Below are 18,388 nucleotides of genomic sequence, written 5' to 3'. Positions count from 1 at the left end.
CCAGCCTGTTGTGGTGACAGAGAAGAGACACACAGGACTTTGGGGGCAGAGGAGATTGGCAAGAACTCTAAACTGGCCTTTGATGCAGAAGCTACCAGTGTCAGCCTGTGTCCTGAAGTCTGCCTGCTGCATATGAGAGGAGCTCTGGGAAGAGGAGCAGTCCTGGAGGTGCTGAAAGGACAGCGCCCGGCTGTTTGAACGCTGGCATGCATTCCTAGCCTAGAGCTCTCCCCAGCTGGAGCCTGCTTCATATGCATCCGAATTTTTCCACCCTACCCTCCTCTTGTCAATGTACTCTCAGCAAAGATGGCCTAAGATTGCAAGTTTTTTCATCTACTTTGACATAAAATGGATTTCCTATTACTCGCCTGAAATTCGACCCCCAACTGTGTTTTCATGACAATTGGGTGGGAGCATGCTGGTACCCAGGTTGCTGACAGTGCATAGCCCACAGGTATGCAGATATAAATGATTAGGAAGCCAGCTCACTGAGAGGACAGTCTCAGCGGAGAGAGTAGAGTTAAGAGCGTCGATGGCGTCACTTCCAGGAACCTTCTAAGGTGCAGTGAAGCAGCTGAGTATGGTGCATGCCTTTAATCCCAGTGCTTGGGAAGCAGAGGTAGGAGGATCACCATGAGTTTGAGGTTATTTTGGGACTACAGAGTGAGTTACAAGTCAGTCTTGGCTAGAGTGAGAACCCACTTCAAAAACAAACAGGAAAAGATGTGGTGAAACTGCCGGTGCTGATGCCATTTGTGAGGAGAAAACAGTGCTATGGATGCACAGAGCCCATCATACCAAGCTGGCTCCCTTCCCAACCTCTGGAAGGCTCAAGCTCTGCCATGCCCAGGAAACCGGGAGGTCATCTTATAGCTCCCCATGACCTCAGAGATATATCTCCTGTCCCTGTGTTTTCTAAAATATAAGGTGATTAAGTTTGTTTCTCCTGATGACCTTGGGGCCTTGAACCTTGGCCTCCTCTCAATGCCTGTGCAACTGCTCCAGGGTCTGGGGACCTGCTTATCTCCTTGTGAACCAGCTGTGACGTCCGCTTCCATGATGCTCTGACTTCAAACTTGAGAAGTTGCTGTCCCAGGAGGGAGGATAAGATGGACCAGTCTCTCCCCAGCTGGTACTTAAGAACTGCAGCTGTTTGGTTTGCTCTTCAGGAGAAAGAGAGAGGAAGGTGGGGGGAGAGAAAGGAGAGAGACAAAGAATGAATGAGTTTGGATGAAGAAGGTAATCCAGAGGTAATGGTAAAGCCAACCAGTGCTTTCCTCCTTCTGAATCTCAAGGCTTTCCCCTTCCCTGAGAGGGGTGAACTGGTGCCTCTTGCCTTAACTAGATCCAGCTAACTCAGTTAGCCTGGAGAGAGTTACAAGCTCTGATGGAGTCACTTTCTGGAACCTTCTGAGATGTGGCAAAGCTGCTGGTACAAACATCATTGGCCAAGGACAGAACAGAGGGCTGTGGGATGCAGAGATCTCAGCACACTAACTGTGGCAATCATGGCCAATGAATGTCACGCAGACAGGACAGGGATGGTTAGGATTGCCCAAGACATCCTGTCTGTGGCATGAACACATACCTGTGTAAATTGCAGTTCATTTCCAACATTGTAGATAGTGACAAGTTAGCACTGCATCCATATGACCTGTGCTTTTAGCCTAATAAGAAAGAGGAATGAGGAGAACCATTCATCCTTCTCCCCAAACCAAGGCCTATGACCATAGCTCTGGGAACCAAAACGCACAATTAAAGGGCTGGCTTGTCACTGATTAATTCTGCTTTATAAGTGAGTTACCCATGGAGATAGCACCTTTCTCAGCCAGGCTGCAGTGTTTACATGCCTGTACTCCCAGCCACTTGGGAATTGAGGTAGGAAGATTATGTGAGCCCAGGAGTTTCAGGTCAGTCTGGGCAACACACCTCTATTCTAAAGGGAAAAATGGGAGGGGGTGCTGAGTTAAGGTGGAAGAAAGTTGGGTAGTGAGAGGACACACCTGCAGCTAATGTTCCAAGGGGAGCAGAAGGCCCCAGTGGAGGAAGAACATGGTGGGGAGCTGAGACTGGAGGGCTCCAGTCAGGTCTTAGAAATGGGTCTCCTTGGCTTCCTGACAGTGAGTTCCAAAGAGGCCTACTTAGGGCATCCGTGAACCCTGCCAGACAGTTCACCTTACTCACACTCCCATCAGTGGGGCACTCTCCCTCTTTTGGCCTCTATCGTTACCCTGGGGCCACCACCAGCACCTGCACCCTACCCAGGCTCTGTCTGGAGTCTGCAGAGCAAAGTTTAGGCCTCCAGGGATGATCCTCAGGCCTCATCTTTCCTGACGCCTCGACATATGGAGGGTCTCTTTCAGAGGACCCTGCTTTAAGCACCACCCTGGCTACCTTTTGGGAGCCTTCTCAGACTTTCCAGTGCACCCAGTGGGGATGTGGAACCCAAATGCCTGGTCCATCATATTGTCAAGAGCTGAGATCACTGTGGGCTGAGCCTTGATCCAGAGTGTTGGCAATAGCCAGTATCCTTGTCCTCCTGAGGTGTCACGCCCTGGGCCCAGCTGGCCAGAGTCCAGCACCTGGCAGCTGCTGGCACGGTTTTGTGATCTCTCGGAAAACTGAGGCTGGCTAATAGGGTCCACTTATGGGGTCATGCCCTCCTTGGAGGTGGCCGCGGGACTGTACACTCCTTGTCAAGCAAGCCTCACCCAATTAGGAAAGCCGGAAGGGGTGGCCCCGGGGGGTGGCTGGTGCACTAGGTCTTGTTCTCTCTCCCTGGAGCTGCCATGGCGTCGTAGGGGTTAAGACTGGCGGGGCGGGGCGGCGGGCGGAGCCGGCAGGCCGCGGGCCGGGCACCAAGGCGCGCTCTTCGCGTGGTGGCCGCAGCGTCCTCGCGCGCGACCGGGCCCGGTAGGAGCGCGGATCCGCCGCTGCCGCTGCCTCCGCCATGCGGCTCCTGGGCCGGGGGCCTGGGTTGGGCCCTGCGCCGCCCCCCGCGCACCTCCCCCGCTGAGCCCGGGCGCGGGCGCCACAGGCACCATGGTGCAGAAGTCGCGCAACGGCGGCGTGTACCCCGGCGCTAGCGGGGAGAAGAAGCTCAAAGTGGGCTTCGTGGGGCTGGACCCCGGCGCGCCCGACTCCACTCGTGATGGCGCGCTGCTCATCGCCGGCTCCGAGGCCCCCAAGCGCGGTAGCGTCCTGAGCAAGCCCCGCGCGAGCGGCGCGGGAGCCGGGAAGCCCCCGAAGCGCAATGCCTTCTACCGCAAGCTGCAGAATTTCCTCTACAACGTGCTGGAGCGGCCCCGCGGCTGGGCGTTCATCTACCACGCCTACGTGTGAGTGGCCAGCCTTGCGGCACAAGGCGGGTCCCCGGCGACCCCGGCCGGGCCCCCGAGGGGACAGAGGGCGCAGTGGGGTGGGTCGAGGGGACCGGTGTGCCTGTCCGCGCGCTACTGAGGCTCTCGGTGGGTCGGGGGTTTGGGTCGAAGCACTGCGGTCTCTGGTGAAAGCGAAGGACAGAGATTGGAGAGCAACTTTGGAGACCACTATGAGGTCAGGGGCCGTTCAGGTGGGGCGCGAGGCCTGGCCGGGCTCCACCAACCCCTCCCCCGCAGGACGGGATGTGCTAGCGCCCCAGCCCCACTCAGCCCTGGAGGCCCCTCCCCACGGCCCGCTGAGCGGAACAAAGGGCCGGCGAGGAGGAGGAGAAGGAGGAGGAGGAGGAGAAGAAGAAGGAGAAAGGGGGGGGGGTGGGAGGAGGAGAGGGAGGGGGAGGAGGAGGCAGTGCTGCGCAGCGCTGGGTGTTGACTCTAGGGTCCCTCTGCACCCAGCGCTTCCCTCCTCCATCCAAATGGGGCGGAGAAGGCTAACCTTTTCTCATGGGTCTTCCCAACCTCTCACTGCCCACCTGAGCTTCCAGGTTGCAGAAGTGGGGAGGGGTCCTGACATAACCAACTGAGAACAACTGCCTGCACCCATCTATGGGGAGGGAATCCCCCTGCACTCTGGCAGCCCATTTGCAGCGCTTGGGGGTCCCTTTGCGCATTCTGGGCTTTAGACGCCCATTGGAGGCCAGGGACAGGTATTGCTGCTGTCCTGAGGCCCGTCAGCCCTGGTATTGGAATGGGCTGTTCCTGGTCACCAGGCCTGGGGCTCTGCGTATTGCTGCTACCTCTAGAGGTAGGGCTGGCGGGGGTGGCCCCTGCGTTCCATGCAAATGGGTGTTTCTGTGCACATGGGTGTGTATGTGTGGTATTTTATGAGTTGCTGTATGTGTGTGCAAGTGTGTACAGCCTCCCAGTGCAAGAGCACTCACTCTGCCATCCCAGCTAAGCCAGGGACAGAAGAGCAAGCCTCGGCCATTTTGTATGAGAGGCATTTTGGGAAAGGAGTGAGGCGCAGGTTCTGGGAAAGTCTCCTTCAAGGTACCCACCTGGTCTTGGTGGGTCGTGTGCCTCATCAGTGTGCCGGTGTGTGCACCTGTGAACATTTTGGATGTGATGTCGGAGGGTTTGGGGTAAGGGAGAATTCCTCAGAGGGACATGCCAGACTGCCTGCAGAACAATGTTCTGGGAGGTGGCCACTGTCTGGGGGGGGGGTGGGTTGTCTTGTAGGCTGTCTGAGACTCCTGAGGCAGGGGCTTCACTAGCTGAGCCCCCCAAAGCATGCACTGTAGTGTTTGTTACCACTTCCCCCAGAGAGATGAAACTGGCTTTTCCCTGCACAGGGTCCTGTGTTGTTCTTTACTGTCTGAAAGATCTGTAATGGTCCTCGTGCCTCCACCACCTTCTCTGGCCCAAGAGCTGGCTCTGAACATACAGGTCCTGGCCTGAGGTGTCTTCTGGGACATGGGCAGGATAGAAATTTGTATCTAGGTGGCTAAGAGTGGACATCCAGGCCAGCAACAATTTGTGGGGTCCCCCTTTGGTTAGGAGCCCTCTATTCCTGAGTCTGATTTAGCTATCTTCTCCTCTATCCATACTGCCTCCTAAAAGAAGCAGCATCCAGAGAGGAGAAGAGTGTAGAGGCTCCTGCCATGTGGGACCTGTGTCCCCTCCACCTGATATCCTGGAGTCAGGGCCTGCTGGCAGCTTTTGCCCCTGCAGCATGGGGGCCTTAGGGGTGTGACTTGCAGCGTGGAGGTTCCTTGGCTTCTTTGTGGTGGGTAGAGGGCTTCCTTGAGCTCTCTGCCTGTGGGTGCCAACAGGGGAGATGGCTCTGCTCAATCAGAGGTTTTCTGGGGGGTGGGGTTGAAGGTGAGGTTGGGAGGATGCTGAAGAGCAGAGTCTTTGGTTGCTGACTCTCCGGGTCACGTACAGGAGTCTGTTTCAGAGCCCCAAACAATCTTCCTTTTCTTTTTTTTTAAAAAATTATTTATTTATTTATTTGAGAGCGACAGACACAGAGAGAAAGACAGATAGAGGGAGAGAGAGAATGGACGCGTCAGGGCTTCCAGCCTCTGCAAACGAACTCCAGACGCGTGCGCCCCCTTGGCTAACGTGGGACCTGGGGAACTGAGCCTCGAACCGGGGTCCTTAGGCTTCACAGGCAAGCACTTAACCGCTAAGCCATCTCTCCAGCCCCAATCTTCCTTTTCTAAGCAATAAGATTGGACAGCCATTCCCTGTCCCCTGGACTTTGTGAAGAACAGCTGGCTCCTTTCAGGCTCCCCAGTGGGCCCATGTGAAAGGCGACATATTTTGGGCAGTTGTTGCTCACAGTCCCTCCCCAAATCCCCAGGCAGACTCTTCAATACCTAGCCCACAACTGACTCAGGAGGCCTGATGGCTTGAGATTCCTGAGCATGTGACAAACCCCATGTTCCCTGCCGGCCTGTGTGAATTGGCTCATGCCATGAGGAAGGAACCCCTCTCACAGCTGGACATCCAGGGGAGGACAGGAATGAGATATATAGAAATGAACTCCTTTAACTGTTGAGCCATCTCTTCAGACCAGAAGTGAGCTCCTTAGCTGGGGAGTGCTTGACTGTCCTGTTGCCTCCTTCCTTCTGCATTTGACCACCAAGGAATATGCCTGCTGCTGGGTCCCTGGGCGACAGCCACTCTCAAGTTGGATGGAGGTACCCACTGTGGGCTCAGGCCAAGGTGAGCAAGGTCAGTCAGGCCCACAATCCATGGGACTTTGCAGCCCACCCCTTGCAGAGTGGTGTTCATTGTGCACTGCTTGTGAGACGCAGCTCTAGAGTGTTTTTGGAGCCAGCCAAGATGTGCATGGAGTCCGAGGGCCACTCAGGCAGAGCCAGTGTGTGCTGCCCGGTGCCTGTGAAGGATAAGCCACAGGAAATGCCATCCTGGGCAGACATGAGTGACCACATGCGTGTAGCATGGTGGGGTGCACTCTGAGGAGTCATGTCTGCCCACCGTGTTTGAGAAATCTGGGTGATAACTCCACATGACTCAGGGACAGAATGAAAGGTTCCAATTCTCCTTCCTTGTGCTGCAACCCTATCCCTCACTGGCTAGAAGGGCATGAAGGGAAAACAGACTGAAAAGGATTTCCTGCATAGGCAGGTAGAGATGGCCTGCCTCAGAGATGAGAGCCAAGGGTGTAGACTGCTTGGTCTTTCCATCATCCATACCTCTGGCTGGCTTGGAAGAGATGGCTTCTAAAATTGGCCAGGTAGGAAATAGTCACGATGCGTGTACCACAGGTTTACTCCATTGCTTGGCTGTTTGGGCTGGTCACCAAGGCCCCTCGGAGGGTCACAGTGTTTGGACATCCCCCTCCCCCCAGTGAGAGCCTTGAATAATCTGAAGCCATTGCTGTGAGCTGTCCAGCAAGGCATCACCATTTCACACAGTGGTAAGAGCAGTATCCAGCATCCCAGTCTTACTCCAGGGCCTTTGGGTGCTATGGGCCCAGTTAGGCCTCCTTCCCCATCCCACTCATTTAGCTTTAGTTTGAGACTGATGAAAGTCTTGGGGGTTGGGATGGCCAGACCATTTGAGGGGCAGGTGCCCACCTCTGCTGCATTCGCAGCAGCCAGGAGAGGTGGCTGCTTTCGGTACTAGGATCTGGGCTCTGCTGGTTGGACACATGATGTGCAGAGAAGAGACCCAGTCACTGAAAGGCAGCATGTTCTCAGTTTTTCTCAAATTGCAGGCCTTCCTGCAGCCCTAATCAATCAAGATTGAGAGAATCTTATGGAAATTTCCCAAAAGATTGAAATGCCTTGGGAGTTGTGGTTTCTAGGGAAACCTGGGTTTCTCGGGGGCCTGGGCTTGTCCAACTTTTCAGGCCTACCCACAGAGTTTTTAACCCTCACCAATAACCAGAAGGGAAATGACTATGAAGGGATGGAATATTTGCAGTCATTCTATACTTGCTTTCTGTGGAGTAAATCTTGAGACATTCTTTCACCTGGTTTGCAAACCTATAAGGCAACTGGGAGGATACACAGCATAGTCAAGGGCCTAGAGACCTTTTAATGTGGAGACTGCTTAGCTTTGGGTAGGGTTCTACTTCCAGCCCCTAGCCTCATGGGTAGGAGGCCTATCTTTAATTCTGGAAGTACTTGAGTCTGGAGTGCTTTTCAGGAGCCTGTGATGGCATCTAAGAGCTCTGGTGGAGTCCAGGGGTGAGCAGCCTGTCTTCAGTGTCTTTCCAGTTTGAACAAACCCACAGCCCTTTGTTGGTCCACATGCTCCTTGCTGTCTCAGTGCATCCTGGGTGAGGGGGGTATTCTGAGCTAGTGAGAACACAGTGCTGCTCTGGACCTTAGGAGATCACAGTCTGGACAGAAGAGTCCACTACTCACCACGAGGTGGAGTCTAGGGCAAGTTCTCAAGGCCATAGGGCTCCTTGAGGAACTTTGTGGAGGGCATTAACAGCTAGGTTTTGGGTTTGAACACATGGGACTGAATTTCCATGTGTGGAAGGATGGAGAAGGGATGTGGTATGTGTGCTCTGGGCTGGCTGAGCATCCTTGAAGTTGAATGGAAGGAATGGGGCTGGTGCCTAGCTTGGTCTTAGCTATCTTCTATAAAGGCTGGGTGTTAACAGTGGGCCCCATTTGGGGAGGAAGATAGGCTCTGGGCTGGTGGCTGCTGCTCTCTGGTGAGACACAGCTGATAAACGAGGCTGTGCTCTTTGTGAGGGACCTGGTATATGTCCCATGGCTTGTTATTACAAATGATGCTCAGTGGAGGGTATCACCTTGCCATGGTTATTTTCAAGTAACTATACCAATGCCTGGCTCTGGACTCAGGACTTCAGTTTCCTTGTGTGTGGAGTGTGGGTAACATTTCTGGATGGGTGTGATTTGACTACACAGTTCTTGGTGGGTGCTGATGTTTACAGGCTCATGTTGCCATTGTCCTTGTGACCCTGCCTGAGGTTTTGCAGAGTAGACCTCATTCTGTGGGACATCGAGGGCTGGGGTCCATGGCTGACCCCTTCTTGAACAATATTCCTCAGCCTTCTGCTCATCAGCCAGTCCTAGTCAAGATTATTCAAGAGCCTCAGGCTGTGGTCAGTTGACCTTGGGGAGCTGGTTTAGCAAGAAGTGTGGCCTTAGGCATAAGTCCCAGGTTCTGAGTGTGAGGAGCTTACTGTATGCTGGTCTGGCAGGCTGGTCACAGAGATGCTGGCCATTTCCCTAGGACAGCGTGCTTGCTTTTTGTTGGCCATGAGTTTGGGGGAAGGGTTCTCCTGTGTGGAGCTGGATGAAACAAGCATCATCACCCTCAGGGTTTGAGTATCAAGGGGAGCAATGATTGTGGCTCAAAAAACAGCACAGTGGATAGGTTTTACCAGTGAGCCCCTTGGACAGAAGAGGAACTACCACATAAGCCCTGTGGACATCTGGTTCCTATACCGATGCAGATGACTCGGTTCCACCTTCAGGAATATGGCTCTTCTCTGTGGGGATCCTGCCAAGCCCCTTTTCTTTTCATGGCTGGAGCTCAGCTCTGCTTTCAGACAATAATTTGCTGACAGCCCTGGGAGCTTCTTGAGACAGCTCCCCACTCATGGTGACGCACCAGGCACCAGACTGTGGCTCGGAGGAGGAAACCCAGTGGCACCTATCTAACCACCTAACAACAACGGAAGCAGTTTATTTGATCCAAGAAGAAAGGTGGGGTGGGGGGAGACTGCCAGCCTGTGATTATCTCCAAGGAGTATCCTGGCAGTGACTTGCGTTTACCATCTGCCTGCCCAGCCCTGCCCTTCCAGGTTTTTCTCTGCAGTCTCTGTGTCCTGTGGGCTCTGATTTTTGCTTTTCTGCTTTCCCAAGAGTGTTCTGTTAGCAGTGGGTAGGTGCTGTGGTGCTTGTCTATGTTTCCAAGGTCAGGTCTTGACAACAATCTTGGATGTACAGTCTTGTGCAGAACTGGACGCACTGTTTGAGGTGAGAGACCCAGTGGATGAAGCTAAGTGACATGCCCAAGTAGCTGAGGGAGGATGGGGGCTCTTGCACAGCGGTCACTGCCCCCATGTGCCCCTGCTGATAAGCTAGCTGGTCCTTGGTCTGGGTGGAGAAACCCACCTATGAGGAGGCTCTTGGTGTCTCCCTTAGCTATCTGTGTGTCTTTGCCCAGCAGGGGCTGTAGGGGGTGGGGGCTGCTGGCACCAACAGACTTACAATTTTTCTAGCAACCTCTTTACAGAGGAAGTGAAGGCTCAGGGACAGTGGCTCCTCTGTGTGGCAATAGGAGGCAGGATGTGTTCCATGCTCCAGTTTGTCACTGGGCTCTGCTGGCTATCTGGCCGAAACAAAATTAGGCCTTCAATTACTTTGTGGGTTACTAGGAATAAATTTGTGCTTGTCTAGAAGAGTAGTTATTTCAGAATGTTCTAATAGGAGTTGGTTATAAACTATCTGCAGAGATCCCTTGATGGTCTCGATTGGTGTCTACAGCTCCTTAGTGTCCCTCGGAATACCTCCTTTCTCTCCACAGAGATTTTGTCCTGGTTGACTGTGTCTTGTTTGATCTTGCCCCTTCCCCCAAAGTGTTCTCAGCTCTGACCTGTGTTGGAGACCTTGTAATACTTTTCTGCTTCAGCTTGGAAAGATATAAATGGGAAAGTAAAGGGCCAATTTCTCCACAGGGTCCAACTTTGGGGGCATGGTGAAAAGCTGGGAAGCAAGACAGGGATGAGAAATTTTAGAAATCCCTTTCGGAAGAGACTGTGGAAATGAAGAGTGTGGCAGGAATGTGGAGCTCTGAGCCATGCTGCAGATGCCCAGAATATATGGCAGAAAAGTTAACACAAGAGTCTTATTCAGGAGCAAAGAGATGTACTCTATCTTTTAGCATAACCTGTTTGTTCATGGGGACCAGCCTTCGTGGGTAGCTGTGCTATGTGGGAACAGGCCTATGGGTGAGTAGGATTTGGTCCATGGAACATATCAGGGGCTTCTGAAGTTGAGACCCAGGGTGGGGTGCAAGGCTTCCTGAGAGCTCCCTTTTGATGGAGTAGGTTATTAGGATCAGAATGGGGGGCACTTCTGTCCCATTCTTATCTCTTTCTTCCAGAATAGGAACACTTGCTGAAAACATGCCCATGGGAAAAACCTAGAATACATAAAATAATGTCCAATGCAATGAGCCTGTCTTCCACTCAGATAGCTGTGTCTTCTAGCATCTACGTCCAGAGATATTATTTACACAATCCTCTTTCTTTTTATTTTTTTTATTTTCAAGATATGGTTTCACTCTAGCCCAAACTGACCTTAAATTTACTCTGTAGTCCCAGGCTGGTCTTGAACTCACATGATCCTTCTACCTTTTCTCTCCAGTGCTGGGATTAAAGGCATATGCCACCATGCCTGGATTTTATCTTTTTAAAAATATTTATTTGCTTATTTATTTGTGAGGGGAGAGAGAGAATATGAATGGATAAGAATGAGTGGGCAGAGCTCTGAGCCATGCAAATGAACTCCAGATGCATGCCCCATTTTGTGCATCTGGCTTTATGTGGGTGCTGAGGAATTGAAACCAGGCTATCAGACTTTGCAAGCAAATGCCTTTTCCTGCTGAGCCATCTCTCGAGCCTGTCTTTACACAGTTCTCATGGTCCACTGCCAGCACTCCCATGCATGCCTGTTGCTGCTCTGTGCTTGCCACCTGCACCTTTCCTGTCATGGCATTATCCCGTCCTGAGTGTGGGAGGTGCTTTAGCCCTCTTTCTGGGCACACCACCTGAGTGCATCATGATACATCTGGCAGGCTTTCTGAAGGAAATGAGGTCATGCCATATCTGGGATTTCTCCACTGCAAAGATCATTGCAGTGAGGCTTCTGGAAGATGACTTCAATCTCAGTATTGACTGTAAGACTTCTAGAAGCTGTAAAAATGTTCTCATTTCAGTGTTTTCTCTTGGACTAGGTATGCAGATACTGATATTTGCTGTCCTTTACTGACTGACTACGCATTTGTTGAAAAGTGTCTGCTGGAAGATAGCAGGCAGCGCAAGGGTCTTGGGCCCTTCTTGCCACTCTTCTGCTTAGGTGTCTGATACAGAGTAAGGAGTGCCATTTGTGGGAGAGGGTGGATGTTGTTTATATCCTAGCAGCCTGGATGGCACAGAAGAGGAGCCGGCTCCCAGGTGCTGACCATGGTCCTGAACAAGAGTGCGCTTGGTACCTCCTCGCTGAAGAAAGGCCTCTCTATGCGATTGCTTCCCTTGCCTAGCCCAGAGTGGGGCTTGGATCACTGCTGCTGGCCTTGGAGAAGGGGCTGGAGTCTAGGAGGCGCTGCCCAGGATGGGGGCACTGGGACCTGTGGGGCACAGACATTGATAGTCTTTCTTCCTCTTGTGTCATTGTATGACTGGCTTCCCATGATGGTGTTCTTTTATGCCTTGTTGCATTAGCTGAATGCTGAGTTCATAACATGTGGAAGGAAATAGCGTGGGTAGACAGCTCTGGAGGCTCTGGCATGGCCAGATCTCTTTGTATCTCATAGAAACACTTGGTTATGGTTAATATTTCTTTTTGATTACATGCCCATTGCAGGAAATTGGGAAAGGACTGGAAAACACAAGGAGTATTTTTTTCTCCTATTGATTTACAGACCTCTGCTCCTCTGTGAGTTTCTGGAAAAAAATGAGATTTGGGATCTGGCTTTTGTCCCCTGTTCAAGGTACAGTGGGATTTCCTCATAGATCAGCTGTGTCATGATCTGGCATGCCTTGGCATGTCTCTGCCCTCAGGCTGCTTGCTGTCACTAGCTAGACCCCCCCCCCCCGGGGGGATTTGAGTGAGGATGGTATCTGAGTCAGCATCTTATGCAATCAGCTTGTCCACATGTTCACACATACTTCTGTCCACAGATGTATCCTGTCAAGGTGGGCTGTCCCCATAGGCTCCATTTCTGTCTGTCACAGGAACAGGTAACAAGGTGGTCCTGTCCCCTGCTCTGCTGAGCTGGAGCATTAGGAAGACTCTGGAGAGAGAGGGGGCCCCAGGCTGGCCTGAGAGAGGACTGTGTCAGGACAAGATCCTGACTGGAGTGAGTCTTCCTTTGCTGGAGGTGTGCATATGGCCAGAAAGAGTATCCACTAAGGATTACTAAGGATCAGTGCTCTTGGCCTGGGTAGGAGCCTAGGCCTGGCTGTCCTGTTACCTTCAGGGACCATAGGTAGAGGGGGCCTGTGAGGGGATTTTGTTGGAAGAGCTTTTGGGGTGCTCTGAGTACCTGATAGGCCACCTGAGCCATGAGGGAGCATGGGAGTCTGCTGTAGACAGCTGCATATTGCTGGGATGAACATCCAAACCAGGCACAGTTTAGGGGAGGAAGGGATTTCTTTTAGCTTATAGCTCCAAGGCTAAGTTCCAGCTATGGTGGAAGAAGCTGACTCCCATTCACAAATCCAAGCAGAGAGAGAAACCATCGCCTCCCAGCCACGCCAAGAAGCAGCAAGCACAAACCAGTAGCAGGCAGGGGCTCCCTTCCACCCCTGCCAGAGCCCAGGCTGCTCTGCATACATTTGGGCTGGAAATCAGGTCCTTTCCCAGTGACACCTTAGAGCTGAACTCCATGATCTGCCCCCAGTGACACCTCTTCCAGCCAGGTGGCTAGAGACCCAAGTTATAATCTTTAATAAAACACCTGAGTCTAGGGCTAGAGAGATGGCTTAGCAGTTAAAACATTTGCCTTCAAAGCCAAAGGATCCTGGCCCAATTTTCCAGGACCCACGTAAGCCAGATGCACAAGGGGGCACATGTATCTGGATTTTGTTTGCAGTGGCTGGAGGCCCTGGCATGCCCATTCTCTTCCTCTCTCTCTCTCTGCCTCTTGTATATACATACATACATATGTATGTATGTGTGTGTGTGTGTGTGTATATACATACATACACACATATATGTATGTATATATACACATACACATACATAATATATTAAAAAACGAACAAAAAACACACCTGAGTCTATGGGGGTTAGACATTCAAACCACCTTAGAATCTATGCTCAGGAGGCACTGGGAGCTATGCTCACCTCTTACAGCAAAATCTGGAAAAAATGCTCTCCTTTCCCTGAGTTCCTATATAGTCCTTCCCACACACATGGCTGCTAAGGGCTTGGGTGTGCCATGAGGAGGGGCCTGCAGGGGCCAGGCCAAGTAGGGTGCCTAAATTGGGGGCCAGGTTAGGAAGAGCAGGTCAGAAGAGGAGTCTTCTGCCAGAGCTGGGAAGCAGATGACTGGTTCTGGCCAAAGAGAGTTTCCATTTCAGCCATGAGACTTCACGATTTGTCCTGGAAGGGTAATGCCCTGTCTCCAGACTTCAAGGTCTCTTCATGTTATGGAAATGCCACATTGACACTCAAACCTCCCTTGAGAGATTGAGCTGGTCTTGACTCAGAGGCCTTAGAGCAGGGGCCTAGAGTCTGTCCTGCTGTAAGAGAACCCCAAAGCACAGGGGAGGTCTTATTTGGGACATAGAACCACTGATGCTGGATCAGTGACCTGCCATGACTGGGAGGTGTTTGCCTGTTGTCTTTTGAGGTTGAGGTGAAATTCTGCTAACATACTCTTAATCATTTAAAGATGAAGATCACAGTGGTGGTTTGTGTATGCACCCAATGCATGGCCACCATTGTAGCTCCAAAGCTGTTTGTGACCACATGAAAACATCTGACCCCATGAATGCACCCCCCCCACAGCCTTCCTTGCTGGGTCGCAGTACCCCTATCTGTGAAGTGCCTGTTCTATATATTTTCCACAAGCAGGATCACGGTATTTCCATGTCTAGCATTTTCTGTGTGCATGGTCCCCTCTGACTGACCCAGCTATAGTGTGGTGGAGCCTTGCTTCTTCCTGAGGAGGCCCAGTACATCTGTCCCCCTACCTTCTGGTGGATATGTGGGTTGTCCATGCCATTGGGCTGTGAGAAGAGCTGCTGTGAATATGAGTGCTTGTTTTCTGTGACATGCATATCATTTTTCTGGGGACATAGTCTGTGGTCAGCATTTTCTGCCCCATGATAGGTTCAGGATGGGCAGGTTCCTGGGGCAGACCCTGTCCCTGCTGATCTCAGGCCTACACAAGGCCTCACTTCCCTGCTGTCCTCCTGTCCTTCCTAGCTATGTCTGTCCTGAGCAGCATAGGAAAGCACTGAGCATTGCTGGCCTTTGGGCACCTACTGCTTTGGAGCTGAACCCTGCTTGGTTAGGACTGGGTCCTATTGGTTGGGTTGGATGGCAACTCTATGTACAGTTGCTGGACTGGCCTTTTGGGCAGCAGAAAGGGGAGAGAGGATGGGGTCTTTTCCTCAGGGAGAGTGAGTGCATCTGAGGAGGAGGGAAGGGAGAGCTTTTTTTTGGTTTTTCGCGGTAGCGTTTCACTCTAGCTCAGGCTTACCTGGAATTCACTCTGTATTCTCAGGGTGGCCTTGAACTCATGGCAATCCTCCTACCTCTGCCTCCTGAGTGCTGGGATTAGAGGCGTTTGCTACCACGCCTGATGAGAGCATTGTTATTACCAGAAAGAGTAAAGAGGAAAAGACTGAGGAGTCCCAGAGGTGCAGCCTCTCAGAGAAGAGGCCCCAAGAATGAGGCCAAGGAAGAGGTGACTCTGTGCGGTGAGTGGATAGAAGGGAACTCCAGGCAGCAAGAAGAGGTGAGCAGAGAACCCGAGGCAGGAGGTGATTTGGCGAGGCTGAGGAAGAGAAGGAAGGTGGCAAGGAGAGGTAGTGGTGTACCAGGCATGCCAGGCCAGGGACAGCAAGGAGAGGTGGTGATGCACAAGGTATGCCAGGCCAGGGGCTGGGTCTGTCTTTAGGACCCTGGGGCCAGTGGAGAGCTGTGGGCAGGGCTAGCTTATGGTGGCTGTCATTTCTGCAGCTCTTAGGATTGAGATAGGGTCATACTTCCTGTGGTCTCAGTGGAAGACATGGGCGGCTGGAATGAGACACTCTGGAGAGAGGGGTTCATATGAGCTCGTGGGAGGGAGGTCAGAACATTGGGGCTGGGGGCTGTGAACCTAGGGAGTGACTGCCATCTTGGACTGTCCAGGGGCCAGAGACACAGCATGGACCTGGGCAGGGCCTGGACATTCCCGTGTGGCACATCCTTGGCTCTGTCCAGCACCTGCGGTGACCAATAGGAGCAAATTAACCTCATGGAGCTTCAGTCTCCAAGGATCTCAGGCTAGAGGCACCAACCAGGTCACAAGGTGGTGTCTGGGGAGTGCCCTCCCTGTCCTGAGCCAGTGGGTTCCTTGCCTAGTGGGAATCCTTTACAGCCCACAGCTCAGGCATCGGTGCCTACAGCAGACACCAGCCCTTTCTTGGGAGTTTCATGGTAGCTGCAGTAGCACTAGGGGAACACTTGGGGCTGGAGTTCTCTGTGAGTTTTGGATTTATGATGAGGTCTGGAAATAAGGCAGGCAGAGTGGAACCCTGACCCGCAGCACCTCTGCACCCTCCCCGGATCCTGAAGAAAATCATCATTAACTATCCTAGGACCACTGATCCCTGGAGATGTGAGGGGTCCCCTGAAAACATCCTCTGACTTCTGTGTTTGGAGGATGGGATTGACTGGGGGCTGGTGGGCAGGGCTGCCTGAGGCCATTTTTGAAGGTTTTGAATGCGAGTCAGCTGCAGGGCATCTGAGGCCCTGGGCATCCTGGGGTGTGGTCTGCCATTGCTTGAAGCATTTGCTGAGCACCTGGTGTGTACAAGGCTTCGTTTGATGCACCTGGTCCATCTCCTGTCACCTCCCCAGGGCCTTAAGCTCTCCTGGATACTGCCCAGCTGGGCAGATGGGCCTTGGTGTGACAGACAAGTCACAGCAGTCCCCAGAGCAGGATAGCATAAGGGGGTCCCTGGATGGAGTGTAGCCACTGTCCCTTTCAAGCCCAGGAGACAAGTGGCAATTTGCACCTACAGCAGCCATCAGCAGTTCCACTCCACAGAGCAGTTTATTAGGGGGCAAAATTAGATTCCAGCTTGCAGCTCCAGGCTGAGCCTAATGGATGAGGCGGCAGAAGGTCCCCAGGGAGTTTGACATGATCTGGATCAGGAGGGATATGTGTGGCCTCACCATGGCTGCCTCTTTCCCAGGGGCCCTGCTGTACTCTCAGCACCTGACTTGGGGAGAGCCAATCATATGGGATGGGCATTTTCTTGGAGAGATGGATTTCTGCCAAGGACTCAGTGGGAACAGAAGATTCCCTCCCATGCATAGGGTGCCAGCTCTGGGCAGCTCTGCAGCCAGCCAGCTTCAGTTGGATCCCACCGGTGGCCTGAGAGTCTTCATTTTCTCCTCTGTAAGTGGGAACAGGAGCACCTGCCTGCCTTATGAAATAAACATACTGAAGCTTTGAGTGAATGGGGCTCTATTCCTCCAGACCTGTGTCCCCAGCAGCCTATTGAGCAGTGAATGGGCCTGGGAGCCGTGATAGGCTTGACCCAGCAGTTCGCACGTTAGATTTGTAGGTTACTGAATGTGCAATGGGAATGACTGCCTGGCAGTCTTTTGGGTAGGAACTAGCCTGCATTGTGTTCCCAGGGTCTGGCAGTGTCTGGGGCTACTGAGCAATCTAGAGGCAGCCAGTGTGTGAGGTGGGATTGCTAGGAGTTGGCAGTGCCTTTGTCATGTTTTTGCAGAACAGAAAGATTCCCTATTATTGAGGGGGTAGGGGAGAAGAAAGGGGAAAGAACAGGAGTCTCTGGCTGGTATGGATGTGTGTGTGGGGTGCCTCCCTGGAGTTCAGGGACCCAGGCATGCTCACATGCACATGTGTGCCCTGTCACATCTCAGGACTGCATTAAACTGGGAGATAGATGTGACTGGAGGCCTTCTGGTCTCATGTTATCTGACCCCCCCCCACCGCCCCCTTTCTCCTTTCCCGTCTCTTCCTCCTGTTTGTACTCAGTCCTGGTTTCAAGTGATTTTCCTTTTCCCAGAGCTCAGAAGTCCCTTCTCCTGCTGGGTAAAGACAGTTTCACTCTGATCCTCTTGTGGCATCATGTGATTTGGGGCCTGGACGTGCCTTGGGATTCAGAATAGACCCTGGTAAGGTCCAGTGCCAGGTGACCTTTCCCCCCTGATCTGGTGGGGTTGCTTGGGACTGTCTGACTCCTGGTCTTGCTCCTTCTTGGCCCTGGGAATCTGGGGCTGGGAACCAACAGCTAGCAATGCTGGTCTCCTTGGCAACTGCTGCCAGGCAAGCATCCTAAAGTTGAATCTATTATCATAATTAGTCCTGAAACCCCTTGTGTTATAATTCTAGGCTGCAGAAAAAACCAGTCTTCCTCCTCCCCCAGGCCTCTAGTCCTTTCTGAAAGTGTAGGATTAATAGTGGCTGGGCTGAAGGGTTGGGAAAGGTCCCTTCCTGGGCTCCCAGCCTTTGTCTGTGGGTACTGTGGGGAGACATGGCTAAGCCTCACAGCTGGGGATGCCATCTTCAGCCTGGAGCCTCCAGAACAGCTGCTCTATCCCCCAGTCCTACCCAGCTGAGCAGAGCAGTTGACTTCCACATCTGAAAGTTTCACCATAGGTTGGATTCTGTGGTAGTCAGGCCCAGGGGAAGGTTCTGGACCCTGATAAACACTCTGGTGTCTTGCTGGACCAAGGTTTCTGTCCTCTCTTAGAAGGGAAAGAAAGTGATGTTTGGCCCACTGCTGCAGTTTCTGTGAATGTCAGGAGCTGGAACACAGCATAGTAGGACAGAGGAAAGAAGGGCTCAAGGCTGAGATCCCGTGAAGTACCCATGTCAAGAAGGCCAAAGGCTCGGGCTGCAGAGATGGCTTAGTGGTCAATGCACTTGCCTGTAAAGCCAAAGACCCCAGTTTGATTTCCCAGGACACACGTAACCCAGATGCATAAGGTGACACATACATTTGGAGCTTGTTTGCAGCAGCTGGAGGCCCTGGTGTGCCCATTCTCCCCTCCCTCAAATAAATAAATAAAAAT

General features: G+C 52.5%; 1 protein-coding gene across 18 annotated transcripts in view; it reads left to right on the top strand.

The window, feature by feature from the left end:
- Nucleotides 1–3,029: 3,029 nt before the first annotated feature.
- The window catches only part of Kcnq2 (potassium voltage-gated channel subfamily Q member 2), an 88,153-nt gene continuing 72,794 nt past the window's right edge, over nt 3,030–18,388 (top strand). For all 18 annotated transcript variants that reach the window (XM_045156757.1, XM_045156756.1, XM_045156748.1 and 15 more), the window contains exon 1: nt 3,030–3,338. In XM_045156757.1, the coding sequence (XP_045012692.1) occupies nt 3,043–3,338 (296 nt within the window). In that variant the 5' untranslated portion in view covers nt 3,030–3,042. The remainder of the gene's footprint in view (nt 3,339–18,388) is intronic.

Source organism: Jaculus jaculus, chromosome 8 (genome assembly GCF_020740685.1).
Source record: "Jaculus jaculus isolate mJacJac1 chromosome 8, mJacJac1.mat.Y.cur, whole genome shotgun sequence".
Taxonomy (NCBI): Eukaryota; Metazoa; Chordata; class Mammalia; order Rodentia; family Dipodidae; genus Jaculus; species Jaculus jaculus.
The sequence above is the reverse complement of the archived record's forward strand: the minus strand, read 5'-3'. Positions and strand labels throughout refer to the sequence as shown.